At 44.3% G+C, this 25,063-nt stretch overlaps 1 protein-coding gene across 1 annotated transcript; it reads right to left on the reverse strand.

Moving 5' to 3' along the window:
• cul1b (cullin 1b) lies at window positions 1–24,319 on the reverse strand. Its single transcript, XM_048266208.1, has 22 exons — window positions 24,011–24,319; window positions 20,105–20,486; window positions 17,074–17,251; window positions 16,393–16,560; window positions 14,199–14,249; window positions 13,964–14,054; window positions 13,591–13,754; window positions 12,927–13,089; window positions 12,683–12,813; window positions 9,957–10,064; window positions 9,606–9,712; window positions 6,550–6,598; window positions 5,980–6,111; window positions 5,027–5,144; window positions 4,495–4,571; window positions 4,232–4,363; window positions 3,595–3,687; window positions 2,820–2,867; window positions 2,616–2,698; window positions 1,675–1,780; window positions 1,009–1,122; window positions 1–774 (listed from the first exon to the last, which is right to left on the reverse strand). The coding sequence occupies exons 2-22, from the start codon at window positions 20,242–20,244 to the stop codon at window positions 694–696; spliced, it is 2,334 nt and encodes a 777-aa protein (XP_048122165.1). The 5' UTR covers window positions 20,245–20,486; window positions 24,011–24,319; the 3' UTR covers window positions 1–693.
• Window positions 24,320–25,063: the final 744 nt, after the last annotated feature.

Raw genomic sequence — 25,063 nt, forward strand, 5'->3', positions numbered from 1 at the left:
TACAGAAAGTTTTTCTTTATTATTTAACACATAAAAAAATTAACCACACTATACAAATGGGGTTTCCTTGGAGCAGTTAACAAATTCAGGTTACGGTTTTCTAACGGCCTAAATCAGACTCAAAAGTGCTGCAAAAACGCATTTTTACAACGTTCTTTTTCTTCATTTGCATGTCTTCCTGCTTGCCGTGGCTGCTGCGGCCGACTCGACGCTCGTGAAGAGTTCTAGAACACGGCCGCTGCACTTCCCAATTCAGCCTGCTTTTTTTTTCTTCTTTTTTTAAATTTCCTTTCACAGGCAGTAGCATGCAACCCCAGCACATGGGTTTCAGATTGTAAAGGTGTGTGTGGGAGGGTACAGGGGTCCACGTTCATATGTACAGATGAGCGACTGGTGTGTGTGTGGTAGTCCTGAGCAGTTCGTGAGGGAGGGTTGGGGAGAGAGGCTGCAGGGGGTTAGGCTGGCAGGATTCACCCCGGCCCCAAACCTCTTTACCTTAAAGGGAGGCCCAGCTTGGCTTCTGCTCCGTGAACGTCAACAGCAGCGGTTAGGATTTCCAAACGCAAATCCTCCATAGATCAGATGTCCCTCACCTGTGCACACATTCCTTGCAACATCGAACAAAAAAAAAAAGGTCACCAGGAAATTGTTTTTTCCCTTGAAAACTTAACTGAAAAACAAAACCAAAAAACTTTAGGCCAAGTAGCTGTAGGTGTCCTTTTCTCCGTCAACGCGCTCCAAGTACTCCTTCTCGATTAAGATATCGATGCATTTCTGGAAAAGGGGGTCACAAACAAGCATGCGTTACTGTACTGCAACATCACAATCATCAATGAACAGTTAATAAGTGTTTAAAATACAGGCAGGACAATAGGTCTCACGGTAGCTAAACACACCAATGTTCGTCTTACTGCGACATAATATTGTCAGTGTGGAGAGGGCCGATTTCTATCTCATCGATTCACAAAGTAATTTCCCGTACTGTGCGTTTGAGGCGTGGGGGCTTACCTTGATGACGGGGACCCGGGGCTTGAAGCGCGAGGACAGCTGATTCAGCACCTCTGCCAGGAGCTGCTGGTGCTTGAGAAGCTTTCTCATCTTCATGATTCGGACGATAGCAGCCTACACACACACACAGAAAATGGAAAATGGCAGACCTCTGAAAACTGAAAGCACTTCTCAGAAATGACTTACCCTAGGTATTTATGGAAAAAAAGGCCTGGCAGGAAATGAAAGCTTTTCAAAATAATGTGTTGAAAACAAAAACTAGATATGGAAGGCCCACAATATCCATTTAGCACCCATACACAAATACATTCAAGAACAGACCAATGTACACATTGTGTTTTATATTCTGCTCATTCGCCAGACACCTGTTGAGCTTCTGGAGGTGGCGTGGGCCCAATTAAACAAAACACAGGTGAAGGAAGGTGCCTGCTAGAAAAACCCTGTGAAATGCTTTCCAAGGTTGCTCTGTTGGTGATGTTTTTCCCCCCACAAAAGTTGCTTTGTTGGTGATTTGGTGATTTTGATGGTAAATAGGCTTGGTGGTTGACTAGCTGCTGTGGGAAATGCCCTACCTATAACACTAGGAATCAAAACACCTCTCCTGTGTCTATCTGAGATTACTCAAGAATGCACCTAATCAGTGTGTGAGTGGGAGCAGTGGTTTACCTGGATGAGGAGTTTGCGGTCCTCCTCGATGTTCTTGTGAGTGGTCTCCTGTTCCTGCTTCTGCTCAGTCTTCATGGGGACGTTGATGTTCACACGCAGCTTTTTGCTACACACACAGATTGACCTTTCAGTACTCATGTTTCATTAGTTATCAAACTACATTTCTACATACACAACAGAAAACATTTGTTGTAGCATTATAGACAGTACAGCAATTAAAGAGCAATTTGCAGGTTGATTTCAAAAGAATTTATACTTCATCTTGTCTGAAAATGTCTTTTTGAAAATGTATATGTACGAATTAATGTTTTACAAAACCTACGGACATATGTGCAGGTAGCCTAAATAGAGGTGACTTCACCGCCTCATCAGTCATAAAACATTTACACGGACATTAATATTCCGAGTATTGACCGTATTCACAACTAGGTGTACCAAATATGACCACTGCTCAGTCCTGCACATTCTCACTGCAAAAATAAATATATATTTTTTTCTTTCTGAGAATTTAGTTCATTCATCTTGTACAACAGGGATTCCCAAACTGTGGTACGAGCTTCCACTAGGGGGCATGCGAGATAAAAAGGACAATGTCGGAAAGGTGTTAAAAAGTATTTTTTTTTTCAATTTTAAGCCTATGTTCTCTTTGTTCTTTGTGTTTCATAATGTTGTTCTCCACACTGTTTTTTTTTCAGTGTGAGAGCTCATAGACCAGTTGCACATTTTGTTATTTGTTATCATGTAGGGCGTCTAATTAAACAGGATGCCTGGAAAGCGTCAATAGAATGTGTTATGTTTTTATGTGTCGGATGGTGGGGGAGTCAGGATGTACAGTAGGTGGTGGTACGCTGGAAAAAGAGTTTGGGAAGCGCTGATCTACACTATGCTTTAGGGGCTTCCAACCGGCAAGTTTCTCTTTAAGCACTTAACATTTGACTTACTTCTTGTATCCCAGAAACAGTTTAATCACAGTGTCTGGCTTGAAGTCCACCTCATCCACGTTGGCACACTCATCCTCCAGGACCTGGTAAAAAAAGCACACCAAATTGGTTCACCAGGGAAGAACAGACCAAAAGGCCAAACAGAATCCAAGAAACCCTCTAGTGGACAAATTGCACACTGCAGGCTCCATGCCATAGACTCACCAGCAATTTGGACTTGAGGAGGATTTGCAAAACTTGCACCAAAATGTCCTGTGAGGTGAAAGGAAAAGGCAGCTGTGATTGTGGCGTCACTGTTAGCACATTACTAGACTGGTGAAGAACAAGGACAAGCGTTAAAGCAACACCAAAGCACTTTTCCTTTGTCGCACGCACGCTATTTGTTTATCCAGCACCGGCTTTGCAAATAACGATGTCCACAGACAAGGTAGAATATGTTGCATGATTTTATGAAAGTATGATATATTGCAACATCAGATGCAAGTCAAATTTTAGTTTCTTTTGTCTCATTCCATCGAACTACAGATCCGCTACCCGATCTGGCAAACTTACATAGTGCGGTTATAGCCGATAAGAGGGCTGCGAAGCGAATGCAGAAAGTGCTGTTCACCCTGTTATGAGTTGATAAACCACTGAAACGATTTCGGAAACATTATTTTCAGATACAAAAAAACTCTTTGGTATTGCTTTAAGACAAGATATGATTACTTTTACGTTCACAGGCAAAACTTACACTGCATTAAAATCTTTTTTATATTTTATGTAAATAATTGTTGTTTACAGCAACTGAAACTAGGAAGAAAATTAGACAAAGATAAAAAAAAGAAGTCTGCATCCAATGTGAGTATTGACAGTGAGGGTATGTTTTCCTGGTCTCCTACTACACTGAAGATTGATTGGTATTCCACACTTATCCTTCGCTTTGGATAAGAGCATCGGCCAAATGTCATTGTGTCGTCATGGCTTGAGAGGAACTGACCGTTTTGATTTGTGTGCTGTCGGTGAGCTGCTGGACGGTATAGGTGTCCTCTGTGTTGAACTGCAGGAGGAGGGCCATTTGGAATGTGGAGGCCTGGGGGGAGGGGCAGGAGGGGAACGTTAAAGGACTAGTCGCATCAGACGTGCATTCACATTCACCAACACGACCAACGCCGCATCAGACGCATCACCAACACCGACCAACGCTTGCAAGTGCCCACAAACGTTCACAGAGAACTTATGGCAAACAGTTTTAGGAGGTAGTTCTCTGCAAACATACAGGAGAGCGGCACAAAGGGTTACCGTGGAAATAGTATGTTTACAATAAATCATTATTCATAAACATAATCATTATGTAAGGGATAATGTATAGACCGCCGGTCATTATTGGGAAAATAAGTCCCGACAGGGCAAACCGGACCCGACGCGCAGTGTAGAACTTTGGGAAATCCCATTCAAGCCAATGGAGCGTTCTACTAGCCTTGTGAAGAGCCGTGTAATAATATGTGGTACACTATGGTAGTACACTAGGGTTACCATGGAAATAGTATGTTTACAATAAATCGCTCAGATGGAACTGTTCAGAGAAAACATGTTTGCCAAGTCGTCTGCAAGGGCCGAGAAGAAGGCTGACTCACCTGCAGGGTGTATCTGTTCTTGAAGCAGTTGGTGACCAGCTCCCCCTTAGACAGGTGGTAGAGCCAGGTCAGCTTGCGCCCGCTGTGTCGGCTGGCGTAGAAGGCTGTGAATCTTTGGTAACTTCGCTCCAGCTGCAAGTGAGAGCAAAACAACATCAGTACGGGTGAACCCAAAGAGGGGATCGGAGAGAGCGTCTGAAGCGCCAGGGGACACAATGACGGCGGTGACGGAGAGGTGGTGGTCAGTTGGCGGTTGAGCTCACCTCGGACGGTAAAGCGAAAGTGCAGGACTGCTGGAAAGGCCAGGAGCCGGAGCTGAGCACCTGGATGCTGAAGTCCACTGCAAAACAAAACAGATTCAGGTTGATCACAGTCAGGTTCATTTGGCCAAGTCAGTTAGCGCACACAAGGAGTTTGGTTCTGGCTGATGGCAACACTCTCGCAGGACGGACAATATAGACAATATACAATACAACAGGGAGTCACATGATCATCCAGACCAGGGGACACTCAAAAGATGGAGGAAATGCTCTTCTCTCCTGGTTAGGCAAAAGAAAACTGTTCTACTGTATAACCTAACTGTTGGCATGAGGAACTGCTGAAACTGCCATGTCTGTCTGTTGACTTTCAAAATTGTAGGAATGCTTGTGTTTTTTTCAGTGGTTGACATTTTTCTAGCATGCAAGACGCCTCAAGGCTCATTCCAGTCATTAAAAGGGTGTCTTTAAATGTCTCCAGACAGATGATTTGAGGGAAGAGTTTTGTGTTTGTATTTGTGATGAGTGAGGTGCTCACAGTCTAGCGGCTCAGAGTTTGTCAGATGCTTCTTAAACTGCTCATTGAGGTCTTTGCTGACTCCGATGTCCTGGAACATGCGCTGCAGCTTGGACGTGTACTCAAAGCCACACGCTTGCTGTAAACAGACAAAAGTGCAAAGTCAAAGCAGTATCCGAGATATCCAGGCCGGTCACCAGCACAGTAATAATTATAAAATATCAATAAAACACAAACAAACAAACACAAAGGCGTTAGAGGTGTAAAGGGTCATTCACACCAAGAACAATAAAGATAATATGATGTATTGCGACATCAGATGCAAGTCAAATTTTAGTTTCTTTTGTCTCATTCCATCGAACTACAGATCCGCTACCCGATCTAGCAAACTTACATAGTGCGGTTATAGCCGATAGAGGGCTGCGAAGCTAACTATACACAAATATCGTTCTTGTTAATATGAATGACGACGTTCACACATAAACTATAATGATAACGACATGAAGAACGATATCGTTGGGGATCACTTTCAGAGCGACTTTAAGAACGATAAAAAGCTAATAGCCAATCAGAACCCATCAAATTTTAGCCGTCACTCATTAACACAAGGACAGACTTTGTTTATCGTTATTCAGTGTGGACGCTTTTATCGTTATGGTTAGTTATCGTTATGGTTCTTGGTGTGAATGACCCTTTACACTATGTGTTACACTATGGTGGTAACTATGGTTTCCTTGGGCATGGGTTAACGCCTACCAAGACTATAACAGAAGTTCAATGACAATATCCATTGAAATAAACGGTTTGTCTAGGACTGGATTTGGTCAACTGCCAACTGACCTGACGATATCATTTATTGATATATCATTTTTTTTTAAAAAAGACACACACACACATATCTTTCAGTATTAGAAGTCACAGTAGATGCCATAGTATATGGTTCCCAGTGCTTGATGATGTCCGAGAGGGCGCACCTTTAGTTTAGAGATCATGCTGGCCTCCGCGTCGTCGCTGGCGCTGTTCTGGTGCACAAGGCGCTTGGCCAGCATCTTAGCGTAGAACTTCTGGAACACGTCTTTGTCCTCGATGTACTTGAACACCACCATCTGGGAGCAGAGCGGCCCATTTTTAGTTAGCGGAAATGACAGACTGGGTGAACAGACACATGCTTTGCTTTGTAGTTGTGTTAATCGTGTCCACTCGATGTACTTGAACACCACCATCTGTGAGCAGAGCGGCCCACTTTTAGTTAGCTTTGTTTGCTTTGCTTTGCGGTTGTGTTAATCGTGTCCATTCGGCAGATACATTTATGTCCATCTATGTTGTTGGATTGGAGTTAAATTCTGATGTGTTGTGCACCCTCGCTATGATGGAAATGAGCTTTGTAGCTTTACTGTGTTACGGATCCTTGAGAAGCCTGTAAGAATATGCATATGAAAAAGACCTCAAATAAAGACAGTCAATCAGTCTGTCAATCAATCAGCCAATCAGGATAGTCAGTCTGTCAATCAATCAATCAGCCAATCAGGACAGTCCTCACTCACCACTTGGTTCAGCGTGTCCTCCAGTTCAGCCTCCTCAGGATTCTTAGAGCTGCAGGAGTAAAAGTAATTTCTTGTTAGTATGATCCATCCTGTTCAATTTCAATTGCAGTCCTGACAGTCCTTGACAACACTTTGAGATTGTGAGCAGACAGATTCTCTAGCCACACTGTGATGCATCCAGTCAGGACGCTCTCGATAGTGCAGCGATAAAAGTTCACCAGGGTTTTTGTTCCCACCCCAAAGCTCACCACACCATCACTCATCACTCACTTGTTACCACACCAGCTTGGAGTTATTCTAGTTCCACCTCCCTGACCTGTTCATATTTTCATTAGGGGATTCAACTAGTGGAAAAACCTGCTAAACCTGCTCTCTGACTATGCACTGGGCTTAAAGCAGGGGTCTCACACTCAAATGAGCTGGGGGCCACTTCTGCCAATGTCATCTGATTGGAGGGCCACGTCAGTTTTAAAGAATAATACAAAAAAGAACGGCTATTTCCTAAAATGCAACGTTTTTTTCAAATACTGTATTTTCAAACACAAAACTACAAACAGAAAGTGCAAGTATTTTTTTTAGCTATTTTTAGACACCTGTGCTAGCAACATTGTAGCTTCTAAATAAAATAATGATCAAATAAATATTAATACAAACAAAAAACAAACAAAAAAAACAGGTAGAGTGTTTCACACCAAATAAAAATATTTTCCTCATAACTTTTTTAAACCTGGCAATAGGCGTCAGGGTTAAGAAAGCAACACCATTGGATTTTTATATCAACATTTCAAAAGGCCATGGCTTGAAAGTGGTCAGAGATAAAGTCCTACTGTAAATTTAAAAATCTTTGAATATAAACAAAAGGTACATTTACCCATCTAATTTGCCACTGGATGGCAAGCACCTCAAATTATGCACCGTTCAGTAAATACTGGATGAACGTATGAGCAGGTTTACTTTCTTTTTTGTCATATTACACCCACATAACAAATTAACAGGAAAACACCTAAGATGTAGGCCTATACCAACAATAGTAAACTATTACTGGCCTATAACCACAAGGCCTACAATAAACCTGATCAAATCAGTTCCTATCGAGGGTGACTTTGTAGTTCTTCAGAGCCCTATTTCTACTAGCCCTGCTGTCTTTACCACGTCCATTACGGACACCATCATTACGGACACCATCATCACGATTACCGCTGCAACCTCCGAGCTATGTTGGGCAGAGGGTCGAAATAAGCATGGTAGCCTATGCTTAGTGGACACCGTCGTATACACGTAAAGACGCACCTCCATTCACTCCATCCATACAGTCGCACCGTGACTATCACTGTCAATAGACGATCGATCATAATCTCCAAAAGGATATTCTCCTTCAGAATCAGAATAGGTGAATAACATAGCCTTCAGACTTCAACAAGACTTCATCACACGTGAACGTTTTTCAACATTTGGTGTAGGCCTATTTTTGCTTCAATTTGTGCAAAACTATGGCCTGCAGTATTTCCTGAAAAATTTGTGCAGCGATTTTGGGTTTGAATCAAGCTCTGGATGTCTAGCAAATAGTGGAGGAGAGTAGCCTACAAATGAGATTTGTCACCCCTGACTTAAAGGCAGAGCTCCTACCTGATCTGATCTCTATGCACTGGGCTTAAAGGCAGAGTCTCACACAGACTCACACACTGCAGTCATGCTTATAGAACTAGTCAGTCACACAAAGAGAATGACATTTTGTGAAGTCATGAGTCATGTGAGAGCTTTGTTGAACACCAAAAATATCAAGAAGACCATTTTAACAGAGGAGTGAGCCCTTAGAGTTGAGTTACGGATTATGGAGTGCTGAGAATGACACCTGCTAATTAAGCTCTTCTTAGGATGCATTGTGTGGCATTGGACAAATCAATCCTCTCTTCCTGTATCTGTAGTGAATGACAGTATTCACACCGCAGAATAGGCTGAGATCACAGGGTGTCATTTGGGACAGTTAGCTAGCATCCCATATTCCCTGGCCACTCCCCATTTTCCCATGCCCATATTTTTGCTGCGTTTACATGTTGCTGGCTATTTTCATAAACGGACATTTCACCCTCTCTGTTTTCAAAAATAACATTGTGCACACCTGTCAGTTTTCAGAAACGTTTTCCTTTACACTAACTCGGGTATATGCCTTCAAGAGCATGCCAAACCTGTACGTGGCAGTGTAACGAGAAGCTCAAGCCCATGTTAGCCAATCAGAATCCCGAAAATATCAACAACAGCAATGAATCACTTTCTCTTCTGAACTAACTAAAATTCTCCGCCTTGTCACATAAATCTCTGTTTCTACCTCTTTAGATGCAAACGAACAAACAGAGTTTTCCCAAAAAAAAAGGTCAGCCCGAAAAGATCAACTCTGTTTGCGGGGATGAAACCTCCGGTTGCATCTAAATGACGGGGTCAAACGCAGAACAACATCACCGGTTGCGTCTAAATGACGGGGTCAAACGCAGAACAACATCACCGGTTGCGTCTAAATGACGGGGTCAAACGCAGAACAGCATCACCGTTTGCGTCTAAATGACGGGGTCAAACGCAGAACAACATCACCGTTTGCATCTAAATGACGGGGTCAAACGCAGAAAAACATCACCGTTTGCGTCTAAATGACGGGGTCAAACGCAGAACAACATCACCGTTTGCGTCTAAATGACGGGGTCAAACGCAGAACAACATCACCGTTTGCGTCTAAATGACGGGGTCAAACGCAGAAAAACATCACCGTTTGCGTGTAAATGACGGGGTCAAACGCAGAAAAACATCACCGTTTGCGTGTAAATGACGGGGTCAAACGCAGAAAAACATCACCGTTTGCGTGTAAATGACGGGGTCAAACGCAGAACAACATCACCGTTTGCGTGTAAATGACGGGGTCAAACGCAGAAAAACATCACCGTTTGCGTGTAAATGACGGGGTCAAACGCAGAACAACATCACCGTTTGCATCGTTTTCGTTGTCGTCTAAACAGGGCCTGAGAGTGAGCAGCACCGTGTGGTGTCCTAATGTGCTGATGACCAACCTCTTCTTGAGCAGGGAGTCACAGTATCTGGCCAGCAGCTCTGGAGATTTACTGGAGGACTGAGCCATCCTGGTAACAGCATTGTTATTAATGAACCTCCCACACGCCTGTCAGGGATAGAGAGGGATAGAGAGAGAGAGAGAGAGAGGGAGAGGGTGAGAGAGACAGAGAGAGAGAGAGAGAGGGAGAGGGAGAGAGAGAGAGAGAGAGAAAGAGAGGGAGAGAGAGAGAGAGAGAGAAAGAGGGAGAGAGGGGGGGCAATGACAGAAAGAGGTTACAGCACTGATGTTGATCTACACATTGTTAGACTAACTGGTTATGGGATAGAGGGCAACAATGTCCGCATCTTACCTTGTCGAGTGCTGCCACAAAGCCTGCATCATTGTTAAACGCTGACATCACCAGGGCGTTGTATTTCTTGTGCACGTCCAATATTGTTTGCACATACATTTTGGGATCCTGTGTGATGAAGGACAAAAGACAGATGAAGCTCACACAGATCTCATTTCACATTGCTGTAGAGCAGCTGTTCTGACACAATGTATACCTCTACTATAGAATAAGCACAACAGATTAGTTACACCAACACACAACACGCCAGCTTTTGTCAGGTATATAATACAATAACAGGCGTCGCACACCGAACGTTACATCTACAGATGAGGTTAGGAACTGTAGTATTCTGAATGTCACATCTACAGATGGTTAGGAACTGTAGTATTCTGTTTAATGCAGCCAGACTGGAGGCATGAATGACTAAAGCTCATTCCAGGGCTGGCTTTCTTCTCAGGCTCCTGAGGAGGCAGTGCTTCTCTGTGCTCTCTATAATTACATCAGCTGGATCTCAGAATGCTAATCTAGGCGTCTTCCTGTTGTCACTGTGCGCTACCCTCACCATCTGTTTCCACAGCACAACAGAGCTGCCGGAGACCTTCAGTGTTCACTTGGCTGGAATTCTGCACTGGTTTTACTGCTGGTTCAAAGGTCTAACATGCACCAGCCATGCAGGCCAAGGCAACTGTAGCAATATCCTATAACCTTCAGTGAACACATATTTACCACAGAACTTCTCCGCCAAGAGGAATCAAAACAGGTAGAATCACATGACATTACAAAGGCAGACTGGGAAGGTGTTTGTTGCAGACACATGTTCAAAACAGTTCAACTCGCTGGCTGCTACCAGGGGCCTATTGCACAAAAGCAGAATTAAGACATCCGGGATAAGTTACTGAGCTGCGCTCAATGAATCCAAAACAAGAGCGTACAGGCATAATTGGTTGCACAACGAGCAAGCCAGGATGAGCAGACCATGCCAGATGAAACCTATCCTGGATAAGTGCGCGCTCACGGCTCCCTCAAATAGACCCCGCCACCGATCACAGATTCACTGATTCACCATGGCAACTAGACATAACTGGAGCGGCTTCATTGCTTTTTCTACGGTGTAAAGTAGGTAGCGATAGCCTTTTCACAACAGCAACACCTCTGTTTAGGAGAATATTGCAACTAGTGCCGCGATCACCATGCGTTAGGCACTCCCGTGACATCACATTGTCGCATGACAGGTCGGGAATGGCGGGTATGTAAGAGTTAATTAATGATCACAAACATTTAAATAATGACAGTGGGTCTAGGTATATGTGATAACAATGTGTAGTGGGCAGTGGAATAACTATTGGTTTCCGTTTGTGGTGACTGCTGACAGATTAAATAGATCCTGGAATTTAGCCTGGTCTGGAGCAGGCTACCGCCACAGAATAAATCCCCCATGGTAACATACCATAACATATCCTGCTGCCCCCTATCCCACTTTTGTGCAACTGAATCACGGATAAATTGAGCCAAGATAACCAAGATATCCCGGCTTAATCCCTTATCCTAGTTTTGTGCAATAGGCCCCAGGGCAGTGCAGTGCTACATATACGTATGTAGCACATGCTACACAACAATCAGCCTGTGCTATGAATGATTTAGCAGCTTAGCACCGGGGACACCTTATTTAAAATGTTTTCTAAAGTGTAGCACACACATGAGGTGTTCGTAACTACATACCGATGCTAGAGATTCTGTGGATTGTGCTACAAAACTATCAACGTCTGTAGCACCAGTGCTATGAGCAAAAAAGGCTAATGTGCAGCCCTGTTGTTAGCCTGAGGCAAAAGGACAAACTCATAGTCCACAAAGGCCACATAAGAAGCGTCTATCTGGCCATTTGAGCCCGACAACATGGCCATAGAAAGCTCCCTTACTGCACTCTCTGAGTGCATGCCACGCCCTGTCCAATTCATTGATTCCCACAGTAAAACTAAACTATATGTTATATTTAACGCACGGTCAGGTACTAAACTACATTATATTTAACGCATGGTCAGGTACTAAACTATGTTATATTTAACGCACAGTCAGACACTAAACTACATTATATTTAACGCAAGGACGGGTAGTAAACTATGTTATATTTAACGCACGGTCAGACACTAAACTACGTTATATTTAACGCATGGTCAGACTACATTATATTTAACGCATGGTCAGGTACTAAACTACATTATATTTAATGCATGGTCAGACTACATTATATTTAACGCATGGTCAGATTACATTATATTTAACGCATGGTCAGATACTAAACTACATTATATTTAACGCATGGTCAGGTACTAAACTATGTTATATTTAATGCACGGTCAGGTACTAAACTACATTATATTTAACGCATGGTCAGGTACTAAACTACATTATATTTAATGCATGGTCAGACTACATTATATTTAACACATGGTCAGGTACTAAACTACATTATATTTAACGCATGGTCATTATATTTAACGCATGGTCAGGTACTAAACTACATTATATTTAACACATGGTCAGATACTAAACTACATTATATTTAACGCATGGTCAGGTACTAAACTATGTTATATTTAATGCACTGTCAGGTACTAAACTACATTATATTTAACGCATGGTCAGACTACATTATATTTAACGCACGGTCAGGTATGACCAGCAATAGAATTCCAGTGGGTCCAGTGGGAGGCTGAAACCCCTCGTCTTGGACGTCCGTTACTCACGTTGAGGGCTGCGTCCCCACATTTCTCGATGGCGGCAAGGCCCTGGTTGTGGATGTGCGTTTCCAGAAGTTTCTTCAGCTCGCCCAGGCCATCCGTGATGCGAGACACAAGGTTGTACATGCGACCCAGATCTGAACGAGGGCAAATAAGAGAACAACTCAGTGAACCTCTTCAAATACACAGACCAAGCTTCACAAAACTATAACTGACCACTGACTCATGATTATAATAGTAATATAATAACCTTCGTTCTTGTCGGCATCCAGAAGGTTCTGGAACTCCGTGTGGAAGATCTCCAGGTGTTTCTCAATGAGCACCTGCTCACATTTGCGTGCCAGCTCATCCTGTGTGCTCTCGTGGAGGTACACCTGCACACGCCGCTGCTCATCCAGCAGCCGTGTCTCAGCCTGCGTACGTTCGCACACACACACGCACACACGCAAACGCGCATACACACAGGTCAATTCAACATTCATATAATATTGTAATATCTCGGTATTAATTATAACCGTAAAATTTCAATTCCATAAAAAAATCAAGTTCTGTTATGGTTATTACAGAACTAATGTTGAACTAATCTGGAGGCCCATCAGTCTTTCTGTAGTCACAATAATGTGTCATGTCTTTGCACTCTCATGGGCAGCCACTGTGGGGTCACGTCATGCTTTAGGCATCAACAATGAAGTGCTGTGTTTGTATGATTCAAACTCTATTCATTTCTTTCAACCAATTCAAAATATAAACAAACTAGACATCTATGACACAGTGGACTACTCCTTGTTAAATGGGGATTGGTGCAATGGAGCTGGATCATATTCAAAAGCCTCCCCTCGCAGACAAAACCAAAATGGCTGGGCCTCTCTGATAACACTGGGCCATTGGCCCTCCATGGGCTCCAGCACACTAACCTTTTTCATGTATTCGGTGACAGGGTTTTGTTGCAGGAACTCTGTGCTTTCCCTTGTGTAGAAGCGCTCCGTGTCTGCCAGGAACTGGCTCTCAAAGTACTCTTTGTACACGGATAGTGTGGGCCCCTTCGCAAAGGCGTCGTCTTCATTCAGGCCCAGCTCCACTGCAAGAGAGCAACCACACTGTTTCACGGCAGCTCAACTGGCACAGATTCCACCATGGTTTTGTGCTACTGAAGGAGGCATCGCCCACTTAGAAACAACAGCAATTACAGCCGGCTCAGTGCCCTGAGTGTCCCCCTCTCCTACATGAGTGCAATGACAGGAAGAGCACAGTAGGGCTCTGAAAAGCCCTCACGCCTGGTGCTCTCACCGTAAGACTGGACGACGCCACTGATGAGTCGAGTGTTGATGGTCTCGCCATTACGCTCTTTCTCAATAAGTTTCAACACGGCGTTGGTCACCTGTGGATGAAATCAAGAATAAGCTCTTACACTGGTTACAGTAACAACCCATTACAGTACTGGTGAAATTCATGTACACATGTGATTAGGGGACACAAAGAAATAGGCCTTTTATTGTAGTATTCTATTAAGACGAAAACATACCTGCTTGTTCAAGGGTCTGAATAAACAATCTCTCCACGTCACCAACGCAAGCTAAAAAGATAAAAGAACAGAAAAAGATTAAATGGATGATCAGGAGGACAGGGCTCTCCTATACGGACAGGGTTCTCCTATAAGGACAGGGCTCTCCAATACGGACAGGGCTCTCCAATACGGACAGGGCTCTCCAATACGGACAGGGCTCTCCAATAAGGACAGGGCTCAGGCTCTCCTATACGGACAGGGCTCTCCTATACGGACAGGGCTCTCCTATACGGACAGGGCTCTCCTATACGGACAGGGCTCTCCTATACGGACAGGGCTCTCCTATAAGGACAGGGCTCTCCTATACGGACAGGGTTCTCCTATAAGGACAGGGTTCTCCAATACGGACAGGGTTCTCCTATAAGGACAGGGCTCTCCTATAACCTATAAGGACAGGGCTCTCCTATAAGGACAGGGCTCTCCTATAACCTATAAGGACAGGGCTCTCCTATAACCTATAAGGACAGGGATCTCCTATAACCTATAAGGACAGGGATCTCCAATACGGACAGGGTTCACCTATAACCTATAAGGACAGGGTTCTCCTATAAGGACAGGGATCTCCTATAACCTATAAGGACAGGGATCTCCTATAACCTATAAGGACAGGGATCTCCTATAACCTATAAGGACAGGGCTCTCCTATAACCTATAAGGACAGGGCTCTCCTATAAGGACAGGGATCTCCTATAACCTATAAGGACAGGGATCTCCTATAACCTATAAGGACAGGGTTCTCCTATAAGGACAGGGATCTCCTATAACCTATAAGGACAGGGATCTCCTATAACCTATAAGGACAGGGATCTCCTATAACCTATAAGGACAGGGTTCTCCTATAAGGACAGGGATCTCCTATAACCTATAAGGACAGGGCTCTCCTATAACCTATAAGGACAGGGATCTCCTATAAGGACAGGGATCTCCTATAACCTATAAGGACAGGGCTCTCCTATAAGGACAGGGATCTCCTATAACCTATAAGGACAGGGCTCTCCTATAACCTATAAGGATAGGGCTCTCCTATACGGACAGGGTTCACCTATAAGGACAGGGATCTCCAATACGGACAGGGTTCACCTATAACCTATAAGGACAGGGTTCTCCTATAAGGACAGGGATCTCCTATAACCTATAAGGACAGGGATCTCCTATAACCTATAAGGACAGGGCTCTCCTATAACCTATAAGGACAGGGCTCTCCTATAAGGACAGGGATCTCTTATAACCTATAAGGACAGGGCTCTCCTATAACCTATAAGGACAGGGCTCTCCTATAACCTATAAGGACAGGGCTCTCCTATAACCTATAAGGACAGGGCTCTCCTATAAGGACAGGGATCTCCTATAACCTATAAGGACAGGGCTCTCCTATAAGGACAGGGATCTCCTATAACCTATAAGGACAGGGCTCTCCTATAAGGACAGGGATCTCCTATAACCTATAAGGACAGGGCTCTCCTATAACCTATAAGGACAGGGCTCTCCTATTACCTATAAGGACAGGGCTCTCCTATTACCTATAAGGACAGGGCTCTCCTATTACCTATAAGGACAGGGCTCTCCTATACGGACAGGGTTCACCTATAACCTATAAGGACAGGGCTCTCTTATAACCTATAAGGACAGGGATCTCCTATACGGACAGGGTTCTCCTATACGGACAGGGATCTCCAATACGGACAGGGTTCTCCTGTAAGGACAGGGTTCTCCTATAACCTATAAGGACAGGGCTCTCTTATAACCTATAAGGACAGGGATCTCCTATACGGACAGGGTTCTCCTATAAGGACAGGGCTCTCCTATACACATCCTCGCTCTGTACGCCATCTTTTGTCTTGTGTATCAATGTCTTGTGTGTCAGCGCTTGGGCTGCACTCAGTTGTGCATATAAAAACGCTACATAAATAAAAGTGACTGGACTCTCCTGTGCACAGCACTCTATCAGCAGAGGCTCTCCTGTGCACAGCACTGCTATTAACACATTATACTCAGGGCACACTCTCGCTCTGTCAAACACAGCACCCATTTCAGGTCATTTCATTTCACCCAAGAAAACTATGACATTAACAGTAAATCAAGAACAGAAGTGACCAAAACAAAAGCCCAGAGGAGCAAACCGCGGCCAGCGTGAAGCGTGTGTCCGACTCACCGAGTAGATCTCGTAGATGCCCTTCCGGCCCTCGTCACACTCGCGGCGCACCCAGTGTCTGTTGAGGTAGGCGCAGATGCCGTTGAGCACTTTGCTGGAGAAGCGGTAGTCCTCCCACTGCTGCGTGTAGAACTTCAGCACACTCTCGTCCATCAGGTCTTCCCCGTCCTGAGGGAGGCGAGGAGAGGAGAGGAGAGGAGGGTGAGGGGACTGCGTTTGGCACGGGACAACTTGGGAGCAGCTCAAGAAGCTCCATCTTTAATGCAATGGCCCGTTAAGCGGCAGTACTTTTACATTTACTTTCAAAACAGAACTGACCAGTATCGAAAGCATGGATTGAGCCTTGTTCTAGATCAAAAGCTTTTTCAAGAAATAGGCTTAATCCATGTATGGGAAACCAGTCTTATAATTTCCCTTTTTGACGAAAGCAGAAATTAAATTTTAGGTTGGATGTGAGGGACGGAGCATTGCCTTGGATCTGTGGATCTATTTCATGTATAGTACATATGGAGCAGTACCTTGAGTAAGTATACAGAGTACTGAGTACAGAATACTGAGTACAGAGTACTGAGCAGAGTACTGAGTACAGAGTACTGAATACTGAATACAGAGTACTGAATACAGAATACCGAGTACCGAATACTGAGCACAGAATACTGAGCACAGAGTACTGAGCAGCACCTTGAGTAGGTTTGTCAGATAGTTCTTCAGGAACTCCTTCAGCCGCTTGTAGAGCTCCAGCCCCACAAACTGGGCTCCTCCTGGAGTGGGGGTCTTCTTGGAGGGCTTGGAGGCAGGGACGCCTGCGCCGCGGGCCTGGCTGGACTGGTGGACACTTGTACAGTAATTGTAAACATGCCTGATGGGTGTGGTTAAGGCAAAGGTGAATGATGGTGGCAAACAAGACAAAAAGGGCTTGAACAGAGAGGACTTCCTTACATCTACAAAAACAAACATTTGGAATGAAATGCAGCCATCCAGATGTCCCAAACAACAATTTACAAGGAATAATAAAAATGGAACACAACTACTAAAAAGGATTCTGACTCGACAGTAAATGACAAAGTTCCACCAGTCTGGGCATACCCGTGTTTATGAGACATGCTCAACAAATCCCGACTTCACATCCAACCCCTTCCTCTGGCTTTGCAAAGTACGCCACAAAAGCTTGTCTAAAAAACCAACAGGGCACAGCGCTTGCGTGAGCGTCCAGTCATTTGCGGTGACACAACAGAATTGTTGCAGTTCGGCCTGACTGGGTCCGAGTGAGCGAGATGCTGACCTGGCATCCTGCCAGACCTGGCCCTCGTCCAGAGCTGCAGTGTCGGAGTCCCTCCTCACGTACACGGCCTGTGCTACCTGCCTACTGAGCCACTGCCCCAGGCTCTGCGGAGCCATCTTATACCCTCAGACTACCTACCAACAGGACCTATGTATACGTGCTGAACAAAATATAGACTATAGTGGTGTATGCATGTAGATGGATCATCAGGTCTTATATTAGCCTGTGTGTTTACAAAGTTTTGAGCTAAATTCAGCTAGTGTTGTTGTTGTTCATGTACTAGTCACTGTGGTGTGAAATCATCCTCTCTGACTTGCACAACACAACAGTTCCTGGAAAATCTCTTTGCAGTTGTTTTTCTTGGTGTCTCGTATCACTGCTGTGTCCTGCTCTCGGTGCTGAATGCCGCCTAGCTGAACTTCCCATCCCTCTGCCCCAGCTGAACTTCCCATCCCTCTGCCCCAGCTACCCACAAGAAAGGAGCATCAGCATGAAAAATGTCCCTCGCTGATAAAACTGTTGTGAGGAGCATTTTTGAGCTCAAATGCTGAACTCACGAGTCTGAGGCAACTGTCCGAGACCTTCTAGATCTCCATCTCTCTGTTCACCCCCAAAAGTGTTTAATTACGCCGCGGGCCTGTGGTGGGGTGAGTGGGTGAAATCCTAGCCGTCATGCTGCCGCTGTGGGAGACCAGAGGGGCTCTCTTTTGGACCAGAGGGGCACTCAACTGCATCACACATACAGGAGAGGAGCTCTGTATGATAGATACGCCTCTCTTTTGGACCAGAGAGGAGAGGAGCTCTTTATGATAGATACACAGAGGGGCACTCATCTGCATCACATATACACAAATACCTGTGCAAAAACTGCCGTCCGTTCTGACTAAAGCTAAACATTTACTAATCCCTAGACAACTGAGCAACATATCAACTACGGGAATGTTCAAAAACAGTTTCAAAAACGTATTATATTGTTAACCTTTACCATGTAAGTGCCTATAGCCTGCAGCAGTGCCCTCTGCCTGCACAGTAGTGAGCCATGTGAGTGAAGAACTACACGAGGCCCTGAATGCTGAAAGTGCCAAGTCACTCAACGAGCAAGTGTCCTGACGTGAACTAAAGCTTTTCTGTGCCATGCGAGTACTGAGCTGGCCAAGCAATGTTTGCGTTTGGGGTCACGGCATTACATTAGGAAATAGATTTGGCCTCATTATTAAATCAGCTTTAGTTAAACTTTAAACTTTCACCATCGCCATTTAAATTAGGGGCCAAAGTTTCAGTAGAGGCTAGACAGGGATGTGCCATATGAACACTCCGTGCCTCCGCTGTCAACAGCCCACAAGGGCACTGGAGGACACGCAGGCATGGAGATGTGCTTTCCGTCACTACTGTCTGACAGCTAACCTTTACTGTCTGAATGAGTCAGCTCTCCCTCTCTCTCTCTCCACCCTTCTCTCCCTCGCTCTTCCCATCTCAAGGCGTGGATGGCAGAGTGCTGATGCTTACCTTGCACTGAGGAATGCTGCAGTGCCTGTAGCAGTGGGCTCTCTCTAGAACACTGCTGTAGCACCCAGCACACTGAGCCTCTACAAGTGAGCGCTCTCTCTCTAACACCCAGCACACTGTGGCTGTAGAAGTGGGCTCTCTCTATAGTACCCAGCACACTGTGGCTGTAGAAGTGGGCTCTCTCTATAGTACCCAGCACACTGTGGCTGTAGAAGTGCGCTCTCTCTAACACTGTGGCTGTAGAAGTGGGCTCTCTCTATAGTACCCAGCACACTGTGGCTGTAGAAGTGCGCTCTTTCTATAACACTGTGGCTGTAGCAGTGAGCTCTCCTGAAATCCCCTGAATTTGGTGTTAGTCTGGCCAGATCTAAACCCCGCAAACCAGTGTTTCCTCTATGTTGATTTGGTAGTGGCGGCCCCCCACGGTTTAATTTTCTTCCCCCACGGTATCAGAAATGGGGCAGACGCACAATAGTCGCAGTTGCCTTTCAAAATTCATTGTGTAGACCTGTTGTAGATTTTCCAAATATACAGCTCAATCACAACTGAAAATAATGCCTCATTGTGTGTGAATACATATAACTGTTTGTGTTGCAGCGAAGTGTCAGTTGTCAGTTCTGTGGGACGGGGGGACGGTGTGGGTTCGGACAGGCCTGCCCCCACTGCTTAAAAAAATCCTAGCGGAAACACTGCAAACCTTCAGTGGATAAAACAGAGTAGGGCCTTCTTGGCATTGGAGAATCCAAAACTGCTCGTGCTACCTGCACTTCTGAGCATTGCTTAATGCTGTGCCGAAACTCTCAACCACAACAGGACTTACCAGCGCAAACATGGATAAATGATAAAAACCAAACACACAAATGTGATGACAAATCCCCACCCCATTCTTTCCCGAAACGACCCATGCGTGTCCTGCTAGGATACGTGTAGAGCTCCATGTAGCGTGACTTGGCCATGCTCTGCCGCGTGTACACCTGCTGGACGCCGGCCCGCAGGTCATCCCAGATCTGCTCCAGTCCAATCTGCTTCAGCCCGTGGGGGTTCTGGCCCCGGTTGGACGTCATGCTTCCTCTCGCTGGCACGGTGTCCTCCTCCTCCTCCTCCTCCTCCGGCCGCTGCTCTCGGTTCCTTGGGACAAAGACGGTGTCTCAGGCGCTCTCCCCCATCCGGATCAAGTTTTCCAGGGAACCTCTGAAGAGAATCAAACTGTCCTGCCCCGTTCTTCCAGTCACGGTCCAATGAGTGGCTCAGGCAGCTGAAAGACTTCTGAGTGCTACCGTTAGCAATGGTTCATTCACCAGGTAATCTGTAAGACACATCAGAGTCTTTACTAAGCTTTTTTTTACAAATAGTAGGAAAAAGGTCAATATTTGCTGCATGCATGCATAATGTGAGCATGGACAGACAGTACAAAAGGTATTGATCACATCCCAATGATCCAAGCATGGCCATTTCTCACTGGCCAGTAAGAACCAGTCTCTCCAGCTTTCTTGCTGAAAACCATGGCTTAGATTTACATGTCACATGTCATGTTTACAGTGTCTGGCTTTGCAGCTCAGGCCCAGTGATGGCTCATGGGCCTTAACCTTCATGTTTACAGTGTGTGGCTTTTCAACTCAGGCCTAGTGATGGCTCATGGGCCTTGACCTTCATTGTGTACGTGCTAGTGTGTTGCTTTTGCCTGTGACGAGACTCGGCGTCTCAAATAGAGCGAGAGCTGCAGCAGCCGATACCTGATCACGTGACCAGCAGGACTGGGTTTTGCAACTGTTATTTATAGAAAGCTATACAGCTGCCCGGACCAAGTCATTAACACTTAAGACAAAGTTTAAAGAAGTGACGGTATGCCTGTGAAAATCATCATGATATTTACAGTTACTTTTCCATGTTGACATTTGGGTGGACTGCTTTGACTTAATTCAAATGTCACTATAAATAATTAACAACGAAACATAATTTCCAAAATGTATCTTTCATCACTATGGTACCACGGAAAACAAAGATTGCAATGGCAAACAATGACTGTGCCACAACAACCACTGCAGAAAACAGACTGACAATCAAACACAAACAAACAAACCAAGAGACAAACACAAACAAAGAAAGCAAGACACAAAGAGAACGAAGCTTGAGCAAGCAGGTCAAGCATACAGGCCGTGTGTGAGTGACACAGTTCAGGGGGGGACCAGCTGCTTGTTTACTTAGGAGCTTTAGCCACAGGATGCTGACTGTTAATCTCAACACAGGTGATGCAGCATGTGTGCGTGTGTGTGTGTGTGTGTGCAAGGCAGATGGGGCCTGACTGGATCTCGCCGTTAGCCTTTTACCTGGAGGTTTAATCCCTGAGGTATCTCACCTCTGCTTAGGGCCAGTTGTACAGTGATGCAGTCGGCCAGCGGGCTGGACCTTCACTCAACACTATCAGCATGGTGCTATTCAGAACCCTGTCCCCATATATGTAGGCTACAGGGGGAAATTCCTATGAAGTTTGCCATAACATATCAACACTAGCTTCCTGCAGGCTACTGTGCAAAAAAGGGTCAGGGCTCCTGCCCAGTGCAGGAAACCAATGTTATTATTTAGGCTGCTGGCCATCTTACTATACTGATGATGGTTCTAATGGTATTACTATACTGATGATGGTTCTAATGGTATTACTATACTGATGATGGTTCTAATGGTATATCTTACTATACTGATGACTGTTCTAATGGTATATCTTACTATACTACTGATGATGGTTCTAATGGTATGTTCATGGCCATTTTACTATACTGATGATGGTTCTAATGTTATTACTATACTGATGATGGTTCTAATGGTATATCTTACTATACTGATGATGGTTCTAATGGTATATCTTACTATACTGATAACGGTTCTAATGGTATTACTATACTGATGATGATGGTTCTAATGGTATATCTTCCTATACTGATGATGGTTCTAATGGTATGTTCATGGTCATCTTACTATACTGATGAAGGTTCTAATGGCATGTTCATTGCTGATGGAATTATCTGCCTCTGCTTAAATCCTATAGGGAAAAGTTCCTGTGTTTCATTGCAAGTAGTCTAGATTTAATCTGATTAAGATCAAGCAGTCTTGGCCAGACTCTGCGACCTAATAGTCCAGATAAATTAACAGCATGTAGGGTAGTTAGTTCATGGGCCTGGTTTTGATCAAATGCTGTGGAATTAGGCTCCTGTAGTACATGACTGTATGATATGCATTATATGGCTACCCTTGACCTCAGAATAGGTGAAGGTAATCGTATTATTATACCCTGAGCTTTACAAATTCAGCCATCTGTCTCCTTCTGTTAGTGGTATCCAAATACATCAGGGCATTATCAACAAAAGATTACGGGTGGTCTGTCAAAGAGGAAGAAGAGCCAAAACAACACTAACAAAAAAGAAAAACAAGACACGAACAAAGCAAAGCAGCAATGCGAAGGATATTATTTTCAACATGGTCCTAATTTAATGTTTACATTTTCAGTTGTCATGGTCTAATTTGTAGACTATCTGACCATTGCATTAAAACATGACCCAAAAAGTGTCATGAGGATGCAGTACTGTTAAACAGAGTATCAGTGTACCATGTGGGCCTGAAATATCTATACTAAAGATATCTGGCCACTCCTCAACGTTTAGGGTTTGATTGGCATTTAGAAAATGTGAGGGGGAAAAAAACCTTTGCTTCACACAAAAGTCACAGAGCTTGTGGACATATATCACTTACCAGATCTAGCCAAAAACTATACATTTGATCACCATCATAATTACAAAAGGGATGCCCCCTAAACAAATGCCCCTGCTGCCCAGGTCATATAAGTATCCGAAACAAAGCAATGACCGGTATTGTGCGGTGGCCGTGACAACCATAGGTCAACTGACGGAATGCATTTTTGCATAACCTACACCAGCAATCATAAGGCTATACTAGCTAATGTGGCTGTACAACCTGCGTAGGGAACTAACGTTAACTCTTCTCCTGAATCTGAAACAGAACCAGGGACTCGTATGCATCTTGAGAATCATAATCACAATATAGATTTGACTCTGTTAAGTCGTGTCTACTGTTTGTTTACAATTCTGAAGAACTAAACAGCCTCATGTGATAACCTAGTTATTTCTTGCTAAATATGCTAACGGTAGCTGTCGTACTAGAAATACCTAGCTGAATGACCGTGTTATGGCCTGACGGTGTAGGAATACTTTCCTTTTGACAACAAGCCGGGTTTTTTTTTTTATTATACAAAGGTACCGTCACACAGTGAGAAATGAAAACAGGCAATTGTCACCAAACAGGCATTTGGGTTTAAACCTATCAGATATCTAATCAGGTATTTTAACACAGCTCGCATATATCTGTCTGACCAAAACGTAACGTAGCTATCAACTAGTTAACCTTGTTAGCTACTTTGCTAGCTAAGCTAACCGATTTAAGATAAAGCGAAGTTGGCTAACGTTAGCTATTAAGCTAACACCAGTTACGTAGCTAGCTACCATAATTATAATGCCCGTGTTATAAACGAGCCATGGGGCTAACTAAATGCATTGGCAACATTTGACAGAATTTCTAAACATTACAATAGATCTGAATAAGCGGTATTTCTAGATTTAAGGTAGTAAGCAAGCTAGGTAAGTTAGCGCTCAGGCTAGCTTGCTTCACTGATGCAAAATGGCCCCCTGTTCAATGAGTCAGGATTATTCCCATCAAATGCTTGATAGGCTAACCCTTTTGACGTAGAAGTGTATAATGTAAGAATGTACAAGTAAACAAATTGGGTACTTATATGTTAACAATCATAAAATGCCCTCTTACCATCCTTGTGCTGCTTGTCTTGCCTGCTCACGCAGTTCAAACCATACACATCCTAGTGATAAGAGTGCCTTCTCCCTCTGTGTTTAGTTTGGGAATCGCACTCCTCATACAACCCCTCTGTCGTCACCTGCTGGAAACAAGCCCCCGGTCTGAGTCCCCACGTCTTCCGCGCTGCGAATTTGGCTATTACTAGGCCCGAGTCCGACACATACTGTTTCTAACTAACTTTCATTTCAGTTGGAATTTTTGGTCTAGACTCTAGAGAGAGAGGGAGAGCAGCTTAATAGCAACGATCTACTGCTAATGTTGTCACTATTTATTATATAAAATAAAAAAATAAAAACATAAGCACAACTAAAAGGACTGTGTCAAATGATCTATCTATGCTGCCCATATTTCTATGCAAATAGTTAACCTTGGGCGGAGCCAGCCTATCATGAATGAGTCCAATCCAGTTTATAGGCCTACACCCAGAACTTCTTGCTATAGTATGTCATAGAGGTCATGTGAAAACAACTATTTAGATCAGTAGTCCCCAACCTTTTATGTACCATGGACCGGTTTGATTCCCATTTTTTTTTCACGGGGGTCTTCAGGAGCTCAATGTTCCATATGTGTTGTGCATGCATTACTTGAAAAGAACTAGCTCCAGTTATGTATGAACAGTGAAGGTAACGAACTCTTAAACATGTGAAAAACGTGAACTTGAAGAAGTGAAAATTGAACAATATGAACTATGAATATTGAACAACTTGAAGCTATCAAGTGTGAACATGTTTAACAAAATATGGGAACAAAACATGGGAACTAAACGTGCATTACGAATATAATCAGTGGGAGCCCTGTGCTTGTTTCCCTGCAACAAGAAGGTTCCATCTGGGGGTGATGGAAGACAGTGACACCCTCAGTGTGTTTGAAATGTCCAGTCGATTGCGCAATTTGGTCTTAGTTGCAGTCATTGCCGAAAACCCGGCCTCGCATAGGCGTGGGACGTGGTGGGAAATGGTAGCAACGTTTTCAGCGCTTTTACGGCTATCTCGAGATATTCTGCTT

Source organism: Alosa alosa, chromosome 16 (genome assembly GCF_017589495.1).
Source record: "Alosa alosa isolate M-15738 ecotype Scorff River chromosome 16, AALO_Geno_1.1, whole genome shotgun sequence".
Taxonomy (NCBI): Eukaryota; Metazoa; Chordata; class Actinopteri; order Clupeiformes; family Clupeidae; genus Alosa; species Alosa alosa.